Consider the following 18350-nt stretch of genomic DNA (forward strand, 5'->3'; position numbering starts at 1 on the left):
ACTGGTTATTAGTAGCGCTCATCTGGAGGTGTCCAAAACAAACACAAACAGCAATCAATCAATGGCAGTGACATATCAGTGAGTGTAAGCAGAGGAGGGGGAAGCACTTAGAAGAGTTTAGTCACTGTGTATGAAGCCAAACAGACTACAAAGGGAGATAATAGCTTAAATAACATGAAAATTAAAACATATTTCCTATTAAAATTATGTTGATGTTTTATATTATGAAACATATTTCAATGTTACATACCATGTGGCAAACATCTAGGATAAAAGCTTGGGACTGACTTTTTGCGTGACCAATTGGAACAAAATGCATGTGCCTATATTGTAATGATTTTATATCAACAAATATAGATGATATTTAAAAACAACTATTGTGTTCTGCTCACAATACACATTATTTGCCATTTCAAGGTGAAAACTGCCAAGGTATTTAGGATGACAAGCTTTAAATACATAATAAAAAGAAGTTTTAAGTTAAAAAGTTACTTGAAAAAGGACAAGCTCCATCCTTCCTCCTGCCCCACCAGCAAATCCACAACCAATGCTCAATTTATAGTATTTATTCCCCAATTAGGCATTAGAACCCAACAGGCATCCCCTTATGCATTTGCTTTATTGCTGGACACTGAAAAAGGGTTGAAAGGAAATTAAGAAACAGCGAATGGCAGTTAGCCTGCAAACACCTTGGGGGGTTGAAAACAAGGGAAGAAGTGTAAGACCTTTCACTGCTTTCAACCTGAAAGTGCTTGGAGGTATGGAGGAGAAAAATAGGAAAGGGGTTTATGAAAAACAGTGCTGATTCCTGAGGAGGGGAGTAACTGGATTAAGTTAGAACAGGTGACTTGTAGAGTGTGCTTCGTTTATAGTAAAATCACCCCCTTGGATTAGAAAGAACCAAGAGTGAGTTCCACTCTTGTAGTTCTAGTAGGGAACTAAATGGCTGGGAAGAGACATTCCTACTGGAAAAAAGATCCAGTGGTCAGGAAGAGATTAATGGGGTCTTCGAAACCCTTAGGGATGTGTGCTTCTGAGGAGTTCGAGATAAGGCAGTGTGAGGAAAGGGGGAGCAGGAGGAGAGTAACAGAGGTGGAGGAAGATCATGAAAGGTGTCGAGGCTGCTGGAGTTGTGGAGAGAGGAACTGTGGACAGTAGACAGACGATACAACTGCAGAACAAGTAGCTCAGGAAGAAGCGGCCAGTGGTGAGGTCTGAAGGGTGAGTGAAACAGGAGAGAGAAGCAGCAAATGAATAGAAAATGCAAGAAGCCAGGATAGGAGATGGTGTAAGGGGGCAGAAGGTAGGCAGCAAGTACCAGAAGGACTGAACGAGAAGTGCTGGGAACAATGTCCAAGGAGGATCTTGGTGATCTGGGTGGCACACAGGAGCAGCTGAAGACTGACAGCTGAGAGGGGCAGGAGACAGGAGAGGCTGTTCTCTCCGGCAGCTGTGGCATGTTGGTAAGCTTGTAGTGACTTGTTAGTAAAATATGAAGGGAGTTCTTGCACTCGGTGTCTGCATGAAGCAATTCTGAGTGCCACTCCCCAGACACCAAGAAATTCAGAGAGTGCTCAAGGTCCCAGGGAGGTGGCTTCCAGGCCCTTTGGGTTACTGTGGCTATCGCCAGGGATAGCAGCGAACGTAATTAGACCTCAAGTCCCTCTCTTACACAGAAAATAATTACATGTGGTGGCTTGGAAGCCGGAGCAGAACCCTATCCATGCAGAGCTGAGGAGAAAAGTCGAGGGGACAAAGACGGTGGGTGCCCATGGTGCTGCACGTGCTTGCACGGCAATGAACAGGAAGGTGAGCCTGAAGGGGGCAGAGGACCTTGCAGCGTGCAGAGCACTCCAGTTACACGGCCAAGCAACCCCCTTTCACAGTACTCATGCTGAAAGGGGTTGACCAAGAAGGAGTTAACCAGTGTTTTGGCAGTGCCGTGCTGCTGTGAACCGCCGCCTTGACAACTTTTGATACGGAGGATTATTGCTTTTTTTTTTTTTTTTTGCTGTTCCTCTCTCTCTCTCAGCTGTAGCAGAGCTGTCCGGTGGTGCTTGCGAAGTGTCTGCTCCCAGTCTGGAAGCCCCGCGCAGGCCAGGGGAGCGCTCCCTGTGCAGCGGGTCCCTGCCCGCTCACTGACGGGCCGGGCCGGGGCCGGGTCCCGCAGCCCCCCGGCCAGGCCCCCGGTGGGATGCGGCTCAGCTCACCAGCCAGTCGCAGCTCTCTGCCATTCCCAGGGTGTTACATCGTGCGGCTCCTGTCGCTGGCTTTCGGCGAAATACGCTTGAAAGCAGTCTGCCGCGTTCAGGCGAACGTGCACCCCTCGCGTCTGAATTCATTTCAGATCGCTGTTCTCTGCCGCGCTTCATCTGCCTGCTAGAACCGGCTGGTCGTCGCGGCGGAGGGAGGCAGCGTTGCCCCGAGCCGCTGTGGTCTGAGCCATCCCGCGGGCTGCTCTCGGGGGGAAGGGGGCCCGGGAGGGCCGTGCGGGCCGTGCCGCCCCCCAGCCGGGGCCGTGCCTGGCTGCCGGGCCCTGCAGCGCGGCGGTGGCGGCCCCGCGAAGCCGTCTGGTGCCACCTCCCGGTGCCACCTCAGCCGATGTCGGCGGCGCCGGGCCGGGCCGGAGCGGGGGTCCGTGTCCCCGCCGCGGCCCCGGCAGCGCCGCCCGCCCGCGAGCGGAGCCGCTGCCGCCCCGTGCGCGGGGCTGAGGCAGCGCAAAGCCGCCCGCAGCGCCGGCGCGCACCTCGCCAGAGCGCTGGCGTGTCGTGCAAGGGCGGCCGGGGATGAGTTCTCGGGGAACCGACTGCACCCGATGCGGCACCGGCAGCCACGGCTGAGGTGGGAGGAAAGAACTTGAGTGTCATTCGCTGCTTTTCATGCAGCTAAAGACAGAGGGGAGCTAGTAACGGAGAATCGTGCCCGTGCTATCAGCAGTTGCTGTAAACGTGGGTTTTTATTTTTAAACAAACTAATTTTTTCATTAAATCTTCTTTCTGGGCAGTGGCTGGACCGCGTAGCTAGATGTGTATTTTGTATCAGCCGATGTAAGGAAGTCACGCTCTTTGCTTCGAGAGACTTGGGGTGCAGGTCCAGGTCACCACCGCTTGCAGAAAGTGGCAGCTTTATTTTAGCTGTGATGTAGCAACTCCCTCAGACCAGGCCAGGCCTGCCCTTTTTTGAGGTAGGGACACACCACTGAAACAGGGTTTATAACATAGACAGGAACGAGGGCACTAGGGGCATTTTCTGTTTTCTTTTGGGGAGAGATGAGGGGGCAAGGGGCAGCACAGCAGCCTGCCGTGCTAGGGGTCCCACTGGAGGCGGTGCAGGCAACTGGGATGCACAGGACAGCAAGATCTGCAGCAGCTTCTCCCCACGCTGGTTTGATAAAAGAGGAATTCAGCCCAGTGGGTCTGTCTGCTCAAAAGGTCTCTGCTGGAGCAGGTGGAGCACAGAAAGACAGTACCAAGGAAATAAACAGTTTTTTCTCACACTCCACACCCACACCCCCCCAATTGTTGGTTTGGTTTTGGTTTTTGGTTGGGGTTTTTTTTTTTTTTTCTCTCCAACAAATAAAATAAAGGGGAAAGACCACACTAGAAAGATACGTTGTGCTCTTGGCTATTTCTGCTAAGCTTTAATAGGTTTGCAAAACAGAGGTGTAAAACTTGCAAGAAGGGTGAAATAATTAGACTAGGAATGTGGGGGTTTTGTCCCTGCTGTATTTATCCTTGGGCCAGATCAGAAACATTAGACATCCAACAGGTGATATTTTCAAACGAAAGAACTGAACAGTTCCTCCTTTCTCTAAAAGCCACATACTTTTCCTATCTAATCAGTAATACGAAATGGGGAGGTGCTGACACAAGCAAGAATAGCTGATGACTTCATCAGTGTGGCAGCAGCTTTCCCTTTCAAGTGCGAGCAATTTATTGTGGGTTTGGGAGGTTTTGTTTTGTTTTTAATTTTGTCTTCTATGCAGGAAACTGCAGTCACCCTTAGGACTGTTCCAGTCTTACTTTAAATCTAGGCTGAGGCAGAGCACAGTACTACGTGCTATTACTCTCTAGCAAGCACCAACTGCTGCTCTTGCAATCAAAACAAATGTAAAGCCAGTAACTCTAGTCACCAGCAATTTTTACTCTTATTATTAGTGGATTTGACCTAAGAACTAGAGGGAGCTTAATCACCATAGCTAGATGTTAACATTGTGTACATAACCATGAAGAGTGAAAACTTCTGAAAAACTTAAGCAAATAATTTCTTCTCTTCCCCAACAGACAGATTGGCTATTCTGATATGGGAAAACCCTGTAATTTCACAGAGGTGACCAGTAAAACTGCAACAAAACTGTTCCAAGATTTAAAGCAGCAGGGAAAGCGACCTTCTAGAATGTAGTTACGATTGTTTCTCCATCCTCTTTGAAAACAGGCTCCTCAAAAATTTTTTGTATGGCTGTGTTGTTTTTCTTTTTTAAACTGTAAATTATGTAGTGAATTTGTGTCATGTTTTGCTGTGAGAGTTCTCTGGATCGTAGTTGGGAAATTACGTTTCACCTTTACAACATATTAACCTCTCAGTCACACAATCAAAGTGTCAAAATTATCTACTGCCCACTGCAGCATATTGTTAGAGAAGCTGAAGCTCCACTAAAAGGGAAAAGTGGTTTTCAGTGTAACTAAAGATGTGGCTGCCTACACTTTCCATGCTGGACAGGCTTGAGGCCACAGCTGCCAGGAGCCCTCGGCAGCCCTCGCCCCGCGGAGGGCCGGGTGCTCTCTGGGACCGGCGGCTGTGCTGTGTTGCAGCATGGTGCGTCTGGCTGCGCTTGTTCATGCTTCTGCCACAAAACGCTGAGTAACACAAGAGACAAAAGAGCAAGTGTTCCTCGCTGGAGGAGCTGGTGTGCTACACAGGTGAGTAAAGCCTCAAAATGTCCATAAAAGAACTGAAGTGCCAGCTGTGGAGTCAAGCCACTTCCAGGCTTACCCAGATAAAGTACAAGTCAGTATCGTGATTATTTTCATAATCACTTAATTGAACAGAAATTAATACCTCCTCTGAGCAGCATTACAAGCCAGCAGCAAGCAAGGCATCATTCATGCTGCCGATAGCTTTGGGTGATTTTTCTGTGTTCAGGAGTTCAGATGCGATCAGGCCCTAACTGACTTTGGACCAGGCTTGTTCTGATGTGTCCCCTGCCTTTCTCCAGGTGAACTGTTCATTTTCTGACCTGGTGTTGGCTGTCCAAGTCTGGCATCACAGCATACTTCCTCCTCACCACCTGCTTTTCCTTGTGTAGATTTCCTGTCTGCCGTAATACAGATGCTTTTGGCATCAGTGCAGTACCCTCACTCTCGACCATAAACCTCACGGTGAAATCGGCTAGCAGGGGTAGGAGCCTTCTTGTATGGAGCCCATTTCTGTATGATAAAGGTGAAGGAAATAATGAAAATTTCTCTTCTGACACATTATCTCCTAAAGCAGGTATCTTCAGCTGCCCAAAAGCACGCTTTTTTCCTCTTCCGTGAGATGACATGTAAATAGTGAACTCTTTCTAAAAAAGTAATGAGAGGACACTTGTTCTATGACAACGCATTGGCTCTGAAAAGACTACCAAATGGGCCACAGCCAGAACTTCTGAACAGGTAGGATTAATACCCATTGGGTTTAATATTAAGCTAAGCACAAACCCAAACCGAGCACACGTAAGGTATTTCTAAGGAAGGGAATACTGAGACTCAGGTTTTGTACTCGGGGCTGAGGAAACAAAGGCACCACCCTACACAGTATGAATTTTAATTGTTCTTTTTGGGATCTGTCAAGGAAATAGCAAAAGCCTGAAATTAGTGTGTAGTAGGAACTAGGGAGGTCCAGGGGGAATTGTTTATGATGAGGGAGGCAAGGTGGGCAAAAAAATGAAGTACCAGCTCCCAAGTCTTTTCTTCCAGGTAACTGCTCCTCTTTGGAGCCATTAAGGTCTGGCGGTCCTTACACAGCCACACTGCCTCTGCCCTCCCTGTGCTCTGCTGCCCCGGCTGCCTTCCCACCTGCGGTCACTCCTCCCCCCCCAGGCTGTGGGCTCCTTCATGGCTGGCACTGGTTCCGGGCATGCCCTTGGCCTCTTAACTCTCTAGCACCAGCTGTTTCCATGCCTCCATTCGTATTTGATGTTAATTCTGGGACATAGAGATCCCTTTCCACACTGTAACAAGTGCCCTGAAAAATCGAGGTTGCTGTTCTGAATTACCGTTTAAGCCATTAGTTGCTTAAGGAAGCTCGCCAGAGCCAGCAGCCAGCAATATTTCTTGTATGCAAACTGCCTCCTAAATAGTAGGACAGTCCTCCAGTATCCGCTTTCTGTCTGTGGTAGCTGGATTTCCTGGGGATGTGTTCGATGTGCAACATGATCAGTACAATAAGACGGTGACACACGTTTAGCAATTGCTTTCTGAGATTCTGTTAATACCACATAAAAAATGGTTCTCAGGTTCTGCACACAGACAGGTTTATGTAAAATATATAAACATTTGTCCAAGTTGTTACAGATTGCATAAATACGGCATTTTTACTGTTGCATTTACAGATGTGCATGTACAATGATGTGCAAATAATCACAATTTGATTACAATCTTTGAAAGGTACTTGAACCTTGCATCCAAGTAACGCAATGAATGAAAAATGCCCACCAAAGAATTTAAATAGCAAACTTAAAACATGGTTTAAATTCGTAACAAAATTCAATGTCTTCTCAGTAAAACTTTCACACATTTAAAATAGTTTGTATTCATTTTATTTGTATATGTCAAAATACATTTTTTTTTTCCAAAATAGTGGGTTTTGCAACTAGTTTCATGCAGATACAAGGTCTGCTCAGTACTACCAATAAAATCAATATAGCACAGTAGCCATTCATTTTTTAGATATAAAGAATAAATAACCTAAATATAAAACACTAAAATATTAGAAACATGTATTTAATCATTCACAGGCACCCAAACTTTACCAAATATAATCCAGAATATGCCTAACTGTCTTGTAACAGAACTCAATACGTTGCAGCCATTCAATTCTTTATTTTATGTTAGCGTAAGACAATGGAAGTCCCTATCGTTCAGACCCACCTCTCATACAGTTCAATTACAATAAGATATCTCAAACTATCTGTGTACCTTTAAAATCAAGAATCCTGAGCTTGGTAGTAAGAGCATAACCTTACATCTTCAAAAAACCAATCAACAGAGAGAGGACACCATGTCTTCCTTACCAAAACATATCCCAACCCCGTAAAACTAACCCTCACCCCCCAAGTAGGCAGTAGAACACAATGACCTTTTTAAATGAAGGGGTACAAATTCACATTTAATATAGTATACAATATAATCAATAATACAATAGCTACTACAAGCTTTACAATGTACAATTTGTTTTAATGGCTGATCTGTTCAGTGGTTTTAGGCAATAAACTATGTGCCAATAGGATGTCGTATTTTGAATGGTTTAGTGAAAATATAAAAGCTGTTTCTAACAAAAGCGATCTTAAGTACTTTTCTTTGTTTTTAAAGGCCACTGAAATGTATAAAATGGTCTGACATGATGGTGTTATCAAATTGGATGCCTTCTCACATGGCAACAACAGTGCATATAAACATTAATATGAGTGTAATGGGTTATGTTTTTCAAATGATTTAGTACATTACTTTGGCTAGCACAACAGTTTTGGACAGCACTCAGATAAATACAGGTATGTGAAATGTAGTGAAGCAGTTATATTTATGCAATTTTTTATTATGGTGAACACTATCAAATAAAAAAAATGGGAGGAAAAGATAATAAAGTATTTTATATAGTTTAGACCTTTTGTAAAGATAGGGCTCCATACAATGTACAATGCCTAAATTCTTTATACCATAAAAATTAATGAACTTTGTTAAACACACTATTCTGGAGTAGCCTAATTTGCATTAACAGACATTTGCAATAGGGAAATATATTCAAGCATGCCACGTGGTGGTCTGAAAAATCAAACCAGTACACATTTATATATACAGCATCACTCAGTACCTGCTCAAATGAACGTGACAATTACAGGATCTAACATCTTTCACTACAAACAACTTTTTTTTTTTTTTAAAAGTGACCAATAAAAGCAGAAAACAGGACTCCTAAAGTATTTCTAATTTCAACTGACTTTTAAAGCATTTTGTATAGGAAATAAATGCATATTGCACAAACAGTGAAAGCAAATGTTCCACCAAACATCTCTGTTCCAGGTGGTTGGACAATACAACTCTAGGTAGCTACACAAATATGTAATTTAAAAGGGTGTGTGGTCTCGGCAAATGGTAAAGCTGTGAAAACACTGTACAAGAGAATCTGGTACATGAATAATTAGAAGGGAAAAAAAATAATCCAAACTTAAGATTTAAAGAAAAACTGAGTATAGAAAAAAAAAACTGGGAATTGTGGCACAACAAAAACATTATTGAGTAACTGTCTTCTGTGAGAGCTGAAAGCTTTTGTTGATGTAAAAGTGTTTATGTACAACTAAGGCTTACTGGTTAAATATCTGAGGCGTATCTGGCCTTGAACACTTTCCTTATTATGCTGTAGCTGTAAACAAGATTTCTCAGTCATTTTATCTTCTCAGCAGCTGCATTTTAACAGAAACAATGATCTTTATACAAAAAAACACACAGGTAAGAGGGCGTTTGGCAGGATATCTGAAAATTACAGTCTCCAAGGGATCTTCCCACACTTTTCAGTGACTGCCACACTATGGTCCACTGGAGTTACTAGTGATGTGCAATACCGTAATTTGCTGCTGTAGTAAACCCTTTATTTGGAAAGTTTGCTTATAACTCTGATCAAGGCCCCATTTTCATCTTTTAGCCTCTGGTTGTCTGCCTTCAGGTCTGGTAGCATCTATGAAAAATGAAACACGACAGTTATTTGCTATTATACCCAAAGTAAAAGCAGCAAGACTAGACAAGCACTGGGGGTAAAATTCTTTATTCAGCTTAAGCATCCTGGCAGTTCTCCCCCTTCATATCAGCAGGTCAGAAAGATTTCACCTTTTAACATGATACAGTTAGAGTTATAGATTTGGAGTTTTCATTTGCTTAGACTAGATGCACTAAATCTCAGTGGTACAGATGTCAACTGCTAACAAAAACATTTATAGTAGTGTGGGGAAAGTAATTAGGTGCTTCAAATTTCAGTCCAAACCCAAAAGATGTTAATTACCAACAATGTAAAAAGGCTTGTCAGTACTGCACTTGCAGAGTTTCAAAAAACCATGCTGTGGTTAAGCTTATCTACCACTGTGCTCTTGGATGATTTCATTCTGATCAGATACAGTGTGATTCAGCTTGTTAGCTCATAGCATTAATCTTCCAACCACTTCCAAACTTGCGTTGAAGCACACATCCGATAATTTGACATATTCCTGAACAGCATAGTTCACACACGAGCAGATCACTGAAACACCAGGCTGCATACTCAAACATACAAGTTAGGAGATGGCAAGTTAAAGTTGCCGCAGGAGATGGGTGACACACAAGCACAAAAGCTGGGAGGCAGAAGCCAAGTGAGGTAAGAGCTGGACAGGCTCAAACAGGAAAGAAGGACAAGTCAGCGCACAGAGGTTTGTACTGGGAGAATTTAACTTGTCAAAGAAACTAGAAGTAATCTCAGCAGTTCTCCACATCTACATTCATACACTAACAGCAAACCACCTGTAATACTCATGGCTAAGGTACGTGTACAGTTTCTAGCAGGAGGTTTACACAGGAGGTAACTGCCTATTCCTGCACAGCAGTTATTCAGTAACATCAAGTGCAAGGGCACACAAGAGGTCGAAGTCCAGCTAGTGACGTATGTAACAACTGCTACATAATTCTTCACGATAAAATTTCCTTGCCACTAGTGTCGTTTTAATTTTATTCAAGCAAAATTATACTTTCAAGCTCATTATATTCAGAACTTTATTATGGAACAGAAAAGAACCAAGAAGTTTAAGAATGCAGGGTTAATTAACTGTGTGTTGCACTAGAAGCTTCATTTACAGATCTCCTCTAAAGGATTCCTGTCCATGCTCAGTTCACCAAACAGCAGACCCTCCCATAGCGTGAAACACAATGGTGCACCGAAGATGACTGTGGTTACAGAACTTCTAGTTTATTTACCTGCAACTACTAAAGTATGCGCAAGGAAGATGACAAGATATCGTAAGAGGAAAAAAGGTGGTCTCTACCATTAAGTAAAAATCATTCTGCTAACCTGGACTCCTAACCTGCGCTCCAACTCTGCTCCATGGTGGAGCTTAGGACAAGCCACCTAAACTGAGTTTTTCACAGAGTCAGAATGAGGCTTCCATCATAGTGAAGTGAGAGCTGTGCTCTAAAGAGAAAGTTTTGTGAAATGCTGATTACTTACAAAACCCGTGTCAAGGTCTTTGACATTGGGCAACACAAGTAATCATTTGGCAATTTTCAAGTCTTATTCGTGTTACGTTTTCTAAGCTGTACAAATCGACTAATAAAAAAATCACTGTTATCTGTGATACACATTATGGAACAACCCTAGGTTTCTACTACTACTACAGGTGCATGCGCGGTACACGCTCCTGTTATCTGGATATGACTCCTAGTAGGTGTATCTGCAAACAGTGAGACAGTCATTTGTTCAGGCAAAGCAACTAAAACCTTTCCTTCCTCCTTTTCATTCTGTTAGGGACTTGATACCAGAGATCCTGGATGAAACCACCACAACAGCCTCATCTAGCCACGCACAAGGAAGCAAGGGAGTCTGGTTTTGTCCTTCTTAAATAGGTACCGCGACAAGTGCCGTCACGTATGCTTTCTAATGAAACCTCACACTAACTCCAGGAATGTCACAGTCCTCTTTCAACTTCCTGACTAGGGAGCTGCAGCCCATAATGCTTAGTTACATACAGGCAGACCCACAGAGTGGTATATTTTCTGGTAAACTATTTTAACAAAAAGGCTGCAGTTCAAATGTAGAGCTTTAACATAATCAGCTACCATTATATGTCTGCAAATCTCTGTAGACAGATTTTAATCCTGATTAAAGTAATGGGTAGAATAGTTACTAAGAATTTTTTTTTTCTTTTGTTGTGAGTCTTCTAAAGACTAGAAGACGACTGGTAGGAGACAAAAGCAGTTATGAATAATAGATTGATCAGGAAGGGTAAGCTCGAGTAACCTAAAATACTTAGGCTTCTCATCCATACTAATCCCCACATACTTTAAATATAGTCAGACAATTTTCTTGCAGCAGTGCATTCCTCTGGTACTCAGACTTCTCATGAGGTGACATCACACACCTTTAATGTGCAAAGGCAGGAAAAAAAACACCTTTGCAATAAAGTCAGTAAAATTTTACATACTGTACTTAACACTTTGAATTCTAATCTGTTTCTTGCTAAAATAGCAAAGTATTTTCCTGTTATGAGATCCCTGAATAAAGCTACAAATGCACTATTTTGCCTATCTGCAATATATGACTAGCTAGTAAATTTGCAGTGCTGTTGTTGAGCAAACAATTATTCAAGAATCACCTGACAACATATGTGGAGCCAACTTGGATCTGTACAGTAATAATGTCTGTCTTTGCTGGAGGATTCAACATTTTTTACATACAAAACAGCTTTGTGAATTAAGATTACAAAAAACTCATAAACTGTTAAGGTACCTGTTTATTTTAATCAGGCATGTTGCTATGGTTAAGCTACCATCATGTCAAGCCTCCCTATTGTATTTCCATTGCTTTTCTTTTGCTAGCCAGGCTCCTCAAGCTGCACAATGATCTGCCACTGAAAATTCCCTCTACTAAAAGGAATACTGAGTAGTTTTCTGTGGGTTAACACCCTGAATTGGCTTACCATGGTTAAAGGAATGCCAGTGCTAGCAAAAAAAACCCGGAATGGACACGTGGCTGTGGGCAGCAGTCATTAGATTAGCTCAGCTCTGTTGAAACACACCATTGTTAGCTGAAGCTGATGTAAGATGGGCTTCCCTAAAGGGACAGCTTTCCCTCCTCATGCAGCAGTACGCTCCTGCTGCTTTCTGCGTGTTACTTTAGTGATTCAACGATGCTGGAGAGAGATGGTTCAAATAATATAATGAATAAAGAGATCTGTTTTCAGCCAGGTCAGTGAGCTGACTTGACTCACTCAGCAAGGGTTAACACAAGGGAAAGTTGAGGAATGCAGGGCTTGGACCAAGAATAAACTTTCTATCCACATCCTATTATCAGACCAACTCCAGGAAGACACAAAACCAAAGGATAAACCTTCTCTTTATTTCATGCCTCTTAGTGAGGAAAACCTGAGATCGGACTCTAAGCGGAATGAAAAAAATGTACATTCATCACCTCTCTTTAAGTGGGAAGGGCGGTAGGCAAGGGGAAGCAGTTTAGCAAGCGTCACTGTGCAGAAGGAAAAATAACTTTTTTCACCTACACATCTTAAAAGCTCACTGAAACACATCCAGTCTATACAGCTGTTACAAAAACAAGGAGGAAGGCAGGCATATAGATTTGGTGTGGAGTGAAACGGTATTTTGTTCCTAATAGAAGCTGTGTACCTTCTGTGGGTGTCTGAAAGAGCCCTGCCATAACACTAGGGACAACAAACTGGCATTTTTTTCCAAGATGAAACTCAAAATAGTTCATACCTATAACAGAAGAGGACTGAACCAGATGACCTGGTAAGTATGAACCAATCTGCCACCTTAGGCAGGTTTTTTTGTGTCTGCGTTTGTACAATCCATGCATTATAGGATTTGGTCCACAACTGGAATACCTATATATATATAGCAATATAAATCAATAACCTTAACTCAGTGCTAAAACTGGGTATTTTATGCTGTCTAGATAAAAATGAGAATTGGCAGAACTGCAGGGGAAGTTAATATGTGAAAATATTAATCAATTTGAAATTCCAATACATTTCTTAAAGAAAAAGCTTTGGTCCCCTCTAAACACTAAAACACACAAATGTAAGAAATGAAGTTGCTGATGCCACTGTTCAGGATTGCACAATACTGAAAACAGTTCTCAAACATTCTTTAGTTGAGACTAGATTTTAATCAATTCTATGCACCTCAATTATACTGCAGTAAGAAAGCTCAATTCTTAATTTCAATTTCTTAGAAAACTAGAGGAAAGTCTATCTGAGCATTTACTCAAACATCAAAACAAGGGACTGACTTCAGTGTATCCTAGTGTGCACTCAAATCCCTTCAATTGTTGCCAAGGTTTTAACATGTCAAAGGTCTTCTGGATCATTGTCAATTTATCTTCCAAGTACGGGAGGACAAGCTTCAGTGCTAGTAAGAACACCACACCATACCAACACATCAGCAATACCTGTAGTTGGTACACCAGACACCATGCTTTAGCCACACTTCCATAACCGAGCAGCAGTCAGTCAGTTTCTGACACACAAGCGTTAATAGTAAAGTTCTGCTCAAGCACAAACTGAATTGTCAACACCTGCCTGGCTACACAAAGGAGAAGGAAGAAATTACAAGTCCACAGAGCGCAGTTGCCTACAGGACCCTGACAGCTTGGCAACCACTCGGGTCAAGGCCCTATTCTCAATCACCAGTTGCTCATTTATGTGTCTCAAAGTTTGAATCTGCTTTATTTGTTGCAGGTTCTGCAGAAATCAAAGAAATAGGAATGAAAACAAGAAATAACCCCCTCCATGCTTATTATGTTTACAAGAACTAGAGATGAGCAGAATTGAAAGAAAACTTAGAAGAGACAGTCCTGTTTAAAGTAGATAAGTTGCTGTGAAAGGAAAGTATCAAACAAGTGGCACATTCTTGAAAAGCAATCCAAGAACCAGCAGTGATTAGTCACAGCTTTCCAAAACAGTTCAGGATGCATTAACAATGAGAGCTATTCCTGGAATTCTTTACTTAACATCCTAATTGCACAAACTAAATCTCCTATTCAGAAGTCTGTAAATAACGACACATTTAACATACACTTTTACGTGGATGTGCAACAAATGATAGGAAGAGTATTTACTCTTTAATTCAAAACTTTCACATATTGCTTACTGAAAGCAGGCTTTTGAAAAAAAGGCAATATATTAGCATGCTCTGTTTTTCTCGGAAGCCCAGCTTTTCCTAACAGGAATTTACAGGTTGATGGCAGAAGCTCACATCCTGTCTTCCACTCCGAGGCACAGTTATTTTTCTCTAGTATGGTTTGCTATCTACATATTTCACTTCTGAAGACCCCTCAAGGAACCAGAGATTGTGTCCTCCCTTTACAGCAAACTACCTTGGTCTGAATCCAAAGGAGCTAGAGGCATCATGGTTGTCTTCTGCCTATATCTGCCTGTCAGCTTCAATTACTTCAACAAAACTTTGCACATTTTATTGAATTTTAATTCAATAAAAGTATTTTAATGAAAAGTATTTGGAAGTTAATACCGTTTCCAAGCACCAGAGGGCGCGCAAAAAACGAGCTTGAAAGGAAACTTTTTATTAATCAATGACAAATATCAAATGTCGAAACAGTGGTACTTAAAATTTTGGAGTGCAAATTTTTTTTTCTATTTCATCATGTTTCACTAGTTTTCTAGTCATACTTCAATTCTATCAGTTTGGTTGGCCCTGTTCAATATTATATGCAAGGTCATAATACAAAAAAACCACGCTAAATTTCTCACCCTCCTTCACCATATGAGAGGATTTAACATTGATAAACCAGAAAATGAGAAAAGTCATACCATGACTGGTTAAAAATAAACAAAAAAGAGCCAGAATGCATTAAAAAAGCATTTTCCCTCTGGGGTTCAGTTTATACATAGATGAAAAAAAGCAAAATCAGTGCATGTGGTAAACACTACTTCTGTGTCAACATCTGACGTCTACCTACTGCTTTTGTTAGCTAAAAACCGATCATTATTCACTCCATACAAATGCAAGTTTTTCCTTTCACAATGGTAACATGCTGTCTAATAAAAGTGCATGAGATAAAGGTTGAAGCAACATTTAATGCTTAAATATCTATGGAATTACATGCTACCATTATTTTTTTAAGTTAACAACATATAGGGTATCACATCAAAATCATAGATTGCAATTCCATCTTCACTGTATCAGGACACGTTTCACTCCAGCTATCTCTGAATGTTTCTCATTAGCCAGTATGTTACAGAAGCATGTCTCAGTGCCTTCTTGGAAGTCATACGTGTATGATCAGTTATGCTGGTGTAACAGCATTGCTACAAGCTGTGTGACAGGAGTGATTTTTGAAAAGTAGCTATAACTTCAGTTATTTCCTAATGACATTTTAGAGACCGGTAATACTGTCAGACTACATATTGCGCCGACATAGTCATACGCTTTGTTATTAACAGTCTAACGTGTAATACTTTACTTACTTTCAGTTCCTCTTCCATTTCAGATATCCTTCTTTCTAGAGCTCTTCTTTCCTAAATCAAGAGATGTGTGTTAATATTGAACAACACCATTTTTTAAAAGTTGCTGCTTTTATATACTGTGGTAACAGTGAAATACTTCAATTTCAAAGATCATACAACCAAAAGCGTAGTGTGGACAGGAAACTTGTGATGGCAGTGATATACAGAGATTTTGTCAATATTGAATTTTAATACGAGGAGGAAGAGATACAGAAATTTAAATCAAGTCCTACAAAATATATAACCCTTCCTTTATGCAAATTTAGACAGGTTGTAAATACCATTTGTTTGGATTTATTTTTCATGAGCTAAGCTTCTATAATAGCTCAATATACAAGAAATGCAGAAAATTATCAGAAACAAACAAGAGTATTAAAAGAAACAAGCACAAAAGCATCAAAACCACCAGCTTTCACAGACAAACATAGCTGAAACGTCTGTCTCAGCTTAGTGGGATCTGCCCACACTATGAACTGCAACGTGGTGTATACACCCAAATTTACATCAAAGGAGTTCAGCTGAGTACCAAAGAAAATCTAGCTACATAAGACTACCTGGTTCTTGAGTGAATGTTTCCTGAATATTTTCTGCATTTCTAATATAGTTTTCCTCTTTTTTTCTTTTTACCTGAGAAGCAGGAGACATTATCCATTGTAGAGAACTTCAGGTTGTTTTGATTACACTGATCACAGCACCCAAGCTAGCTGACTGAAAGTTAGCTTAGGGTTTTCTGTACTATGCTGTAGTCTGCAGTGCAGACACACTACTACCATATTTCTAAATTACATTATTTTGTTTAAACCTCATTTTCAACACATCTGACAAGATGAATAGCTTCAACAACAGACTTCAGGGGTTTATAGCTTGATTGCTTGCTTTCCTGTGTCAGACAATGCAGTGTGTCTCATTTAAAAGCAGCTGCGGTTATCAGTACACTACATTCAGATTTTTCCAAAGTGTGAAAGGCAAAAGCAACAGATTATTGCGAAGTGGACATATGCATCTGCATACAATGGTGTTATGCAAACAGCAAGCAGCATTGACTGAAGTGTGTAAAACTTTGGTTAGATCATACCGCCCAGTAGATACTGACTCTTGCCGGTCACCTTTCAGATATAAATCATTTGAATTTAGTTTAATCATAGTGCAGTTATAACCCAACATTTCCCCATTTTAGCAAACAACTTTAAAGGTCTACCAAAATAATAGATTGCTGCAGTTGTTAGTACTTAAGGTAATTAAGTCCTCCGAGTTAAGACTTCTCCCATAATGATACTGACTGATAGTAATGGGCATAAGTTACCAGCGAGTTAAAGGCAGTAAGGAAGTGGCTAACAAAAACCCCACACCATCTTACATTATTTAGAATTGTATCCGTTTCCTACTAGCTTTATAGAACAACATACATCATCAGTGTTCTTATCTTAAGCAATATTTAACAATTCCCGTGATTATCAAGAGATGATCAAATCTCAGAATTTCAGAGGGTAGAAATTGCTAGTCCTTGTGCTGCATTTGCTTAACTAGCATGGTTCAGCTTGCCGAAGAACAACCATTAGAAATAAAATCCTTATTTCATTAACTTTGTATACTTCACATTACAGAAAAGAAACATTTAAATGGACTGGCCTAGACATAAGATTTTTTGTAAAAACTTATTGTTCCGATTAGATGAAGTTATGCTGCTCTTTTTTCTGAGCTGCTTGCTCTTTTAGAAACTGGCTTGAGGAATGCCAAAAAAATAACATTGCAGTTTCACTGGGAGGATTTGCTAGTATTATTTGATTAGTCCCTGGGCTCAAAGAAAGGGTTTGAAATTTCTGCAATCTAGAATTTAATTATAAACTTCAACAACTCCATAAGGTATGCCAGGGAAGGTCTGTAACCCCCCAAATGAAGAAAAAACAACATACATGCTAGTCTCTCAGCTTATAAAATACAATAGCTCCTTTGTATTTATCAAAGGAACTAGAAACCACAGACTTGATGCAGTGAGACTGAGGTACGGGGATATACACAGGTGAAAAACTGACTCCAGAATTACAAAATTAATAAGAAGTAAACCCAGATACCTACATATATTTGTATATTCAGTAATACCAAAATAAACACCTCTCCACAACCCAGATTCTCAGCTGATGAATTCTACATTTGGGGGAAACTGGTTAGAGGTACCTACAATTTTGAAATCTAATCCAGACTGAAACCTGGCACTTCATATGAAATTCTGCAAAGGACTTTTAGTGTAATTTTGAGTGACAAGCTGTTAATGAAACCCTAATTTTTGCCTACGTATTGCTAGTACCTTACATCTGTGATCTGATCTATACCCCCATCACTATGGAAATAGCCTGTCTGGTAAACAGTTCTCAAATAAACAATATTGACAATGCATCACCACATCACACCATGGAAACCCACTTCTGAAGGCTGAGTTCAAATAAAAATTCAAAGCCAGTATTTTCTAAATTTTATTACTGTGCAACTCTAGGTTTAATAAATGTTCCCATCTTCTTTACTGAAAAGGTACGTTTCAACTGGAAAATGTCACAGTTCAAAGATGCCTTCAGGTTTTTCTCTGCCAGCCTTTTATTTCTTCCAATTTATTCTCATCACCACTTCACTCTTCCCCCTCCCCTTTTCTCCATGTAATATATATAAACATCTTCACTAAAATAAAATATAAAACTGAAGTCATATACTTGGAGAAATATACTTTGAAAAGCTCTACAATTTGTTTCTACTTTTTTACATGTTGTTACATTACATGTTAAAAAGGTGTCTTTAGAATTATTCGTACATTCTGAGTTTGGTAAGCTTATTTCTAGAGATCAGCTATTGATGACTAGCAGCTGAGAATCCTGCCTCAGTCACTTTCAAA

The 18350-nt window shown here is 41.0% G+C and overlaps 1 protein-coding gene and 1 long non-coding RNA gene across 4 annotated transcripts in view; one reads left to right on the plus strand and one right to left on the minus strand.

Moving 5' to 3' along the window:
• Window positions 1-2919: 2919 nt before the first annotated feature.
• Window positions 2920-4455, plus strand: LOC121088758. Its single transcript, XR_005828021.1, has 2 exons — window positions 2920-3184; window positions 4284-4455. It is a non-coding gene; the product is annotated as an uncharacterized LOC121088758 (long non-coding RNA).
• Window positions 4456-6780: 2325 nt separating this feature from the next.
• PPP1R12A (protein phosphatase 1 regulatory subunit 12A) overlaps window positions 6781-18350 on the minus strand; it is a 121704-nt gene continuing 110134 nt past the window's right edge. For 2 of the 3 annotated variants that reach the window (XM_040595284.1, XM_040595283.1), the window contains 2 exons: window positions 15431-15481; window positions 6781-8928 (listed from right to left, as the gene is read on the minus strand). In XM_040595284.1, coding sequence (XP_040451218.1) covers window positions 8842-8928; window positions 15431-15481 — 138 coding nt within the window. In that variant the 3' untranslated portion in view covers window positions 6781-8841. Of the gene's footprint in view, window positions 8929-11139; window positions 13688-15430; window positions 15482-18350 lie in introns of those variants that run through there. The other variant, XM_040595285.1, reaches the window with a different exon arrangement.

The sequence above is a fragment of the Falco naumanni genome, chromosome 5 (genome assembly GCF_017639655.2).
Source record: "Falco naumanni isolate bFalNau1 chromosome 5, bFalNau1.pat, whole genome shotgun sequence".
Lineage (NCBI taxonomy): Eukaryota > Metazoa > Chordata > Aves > Falconiformes > Falconidae > Falco > Falco naumanni.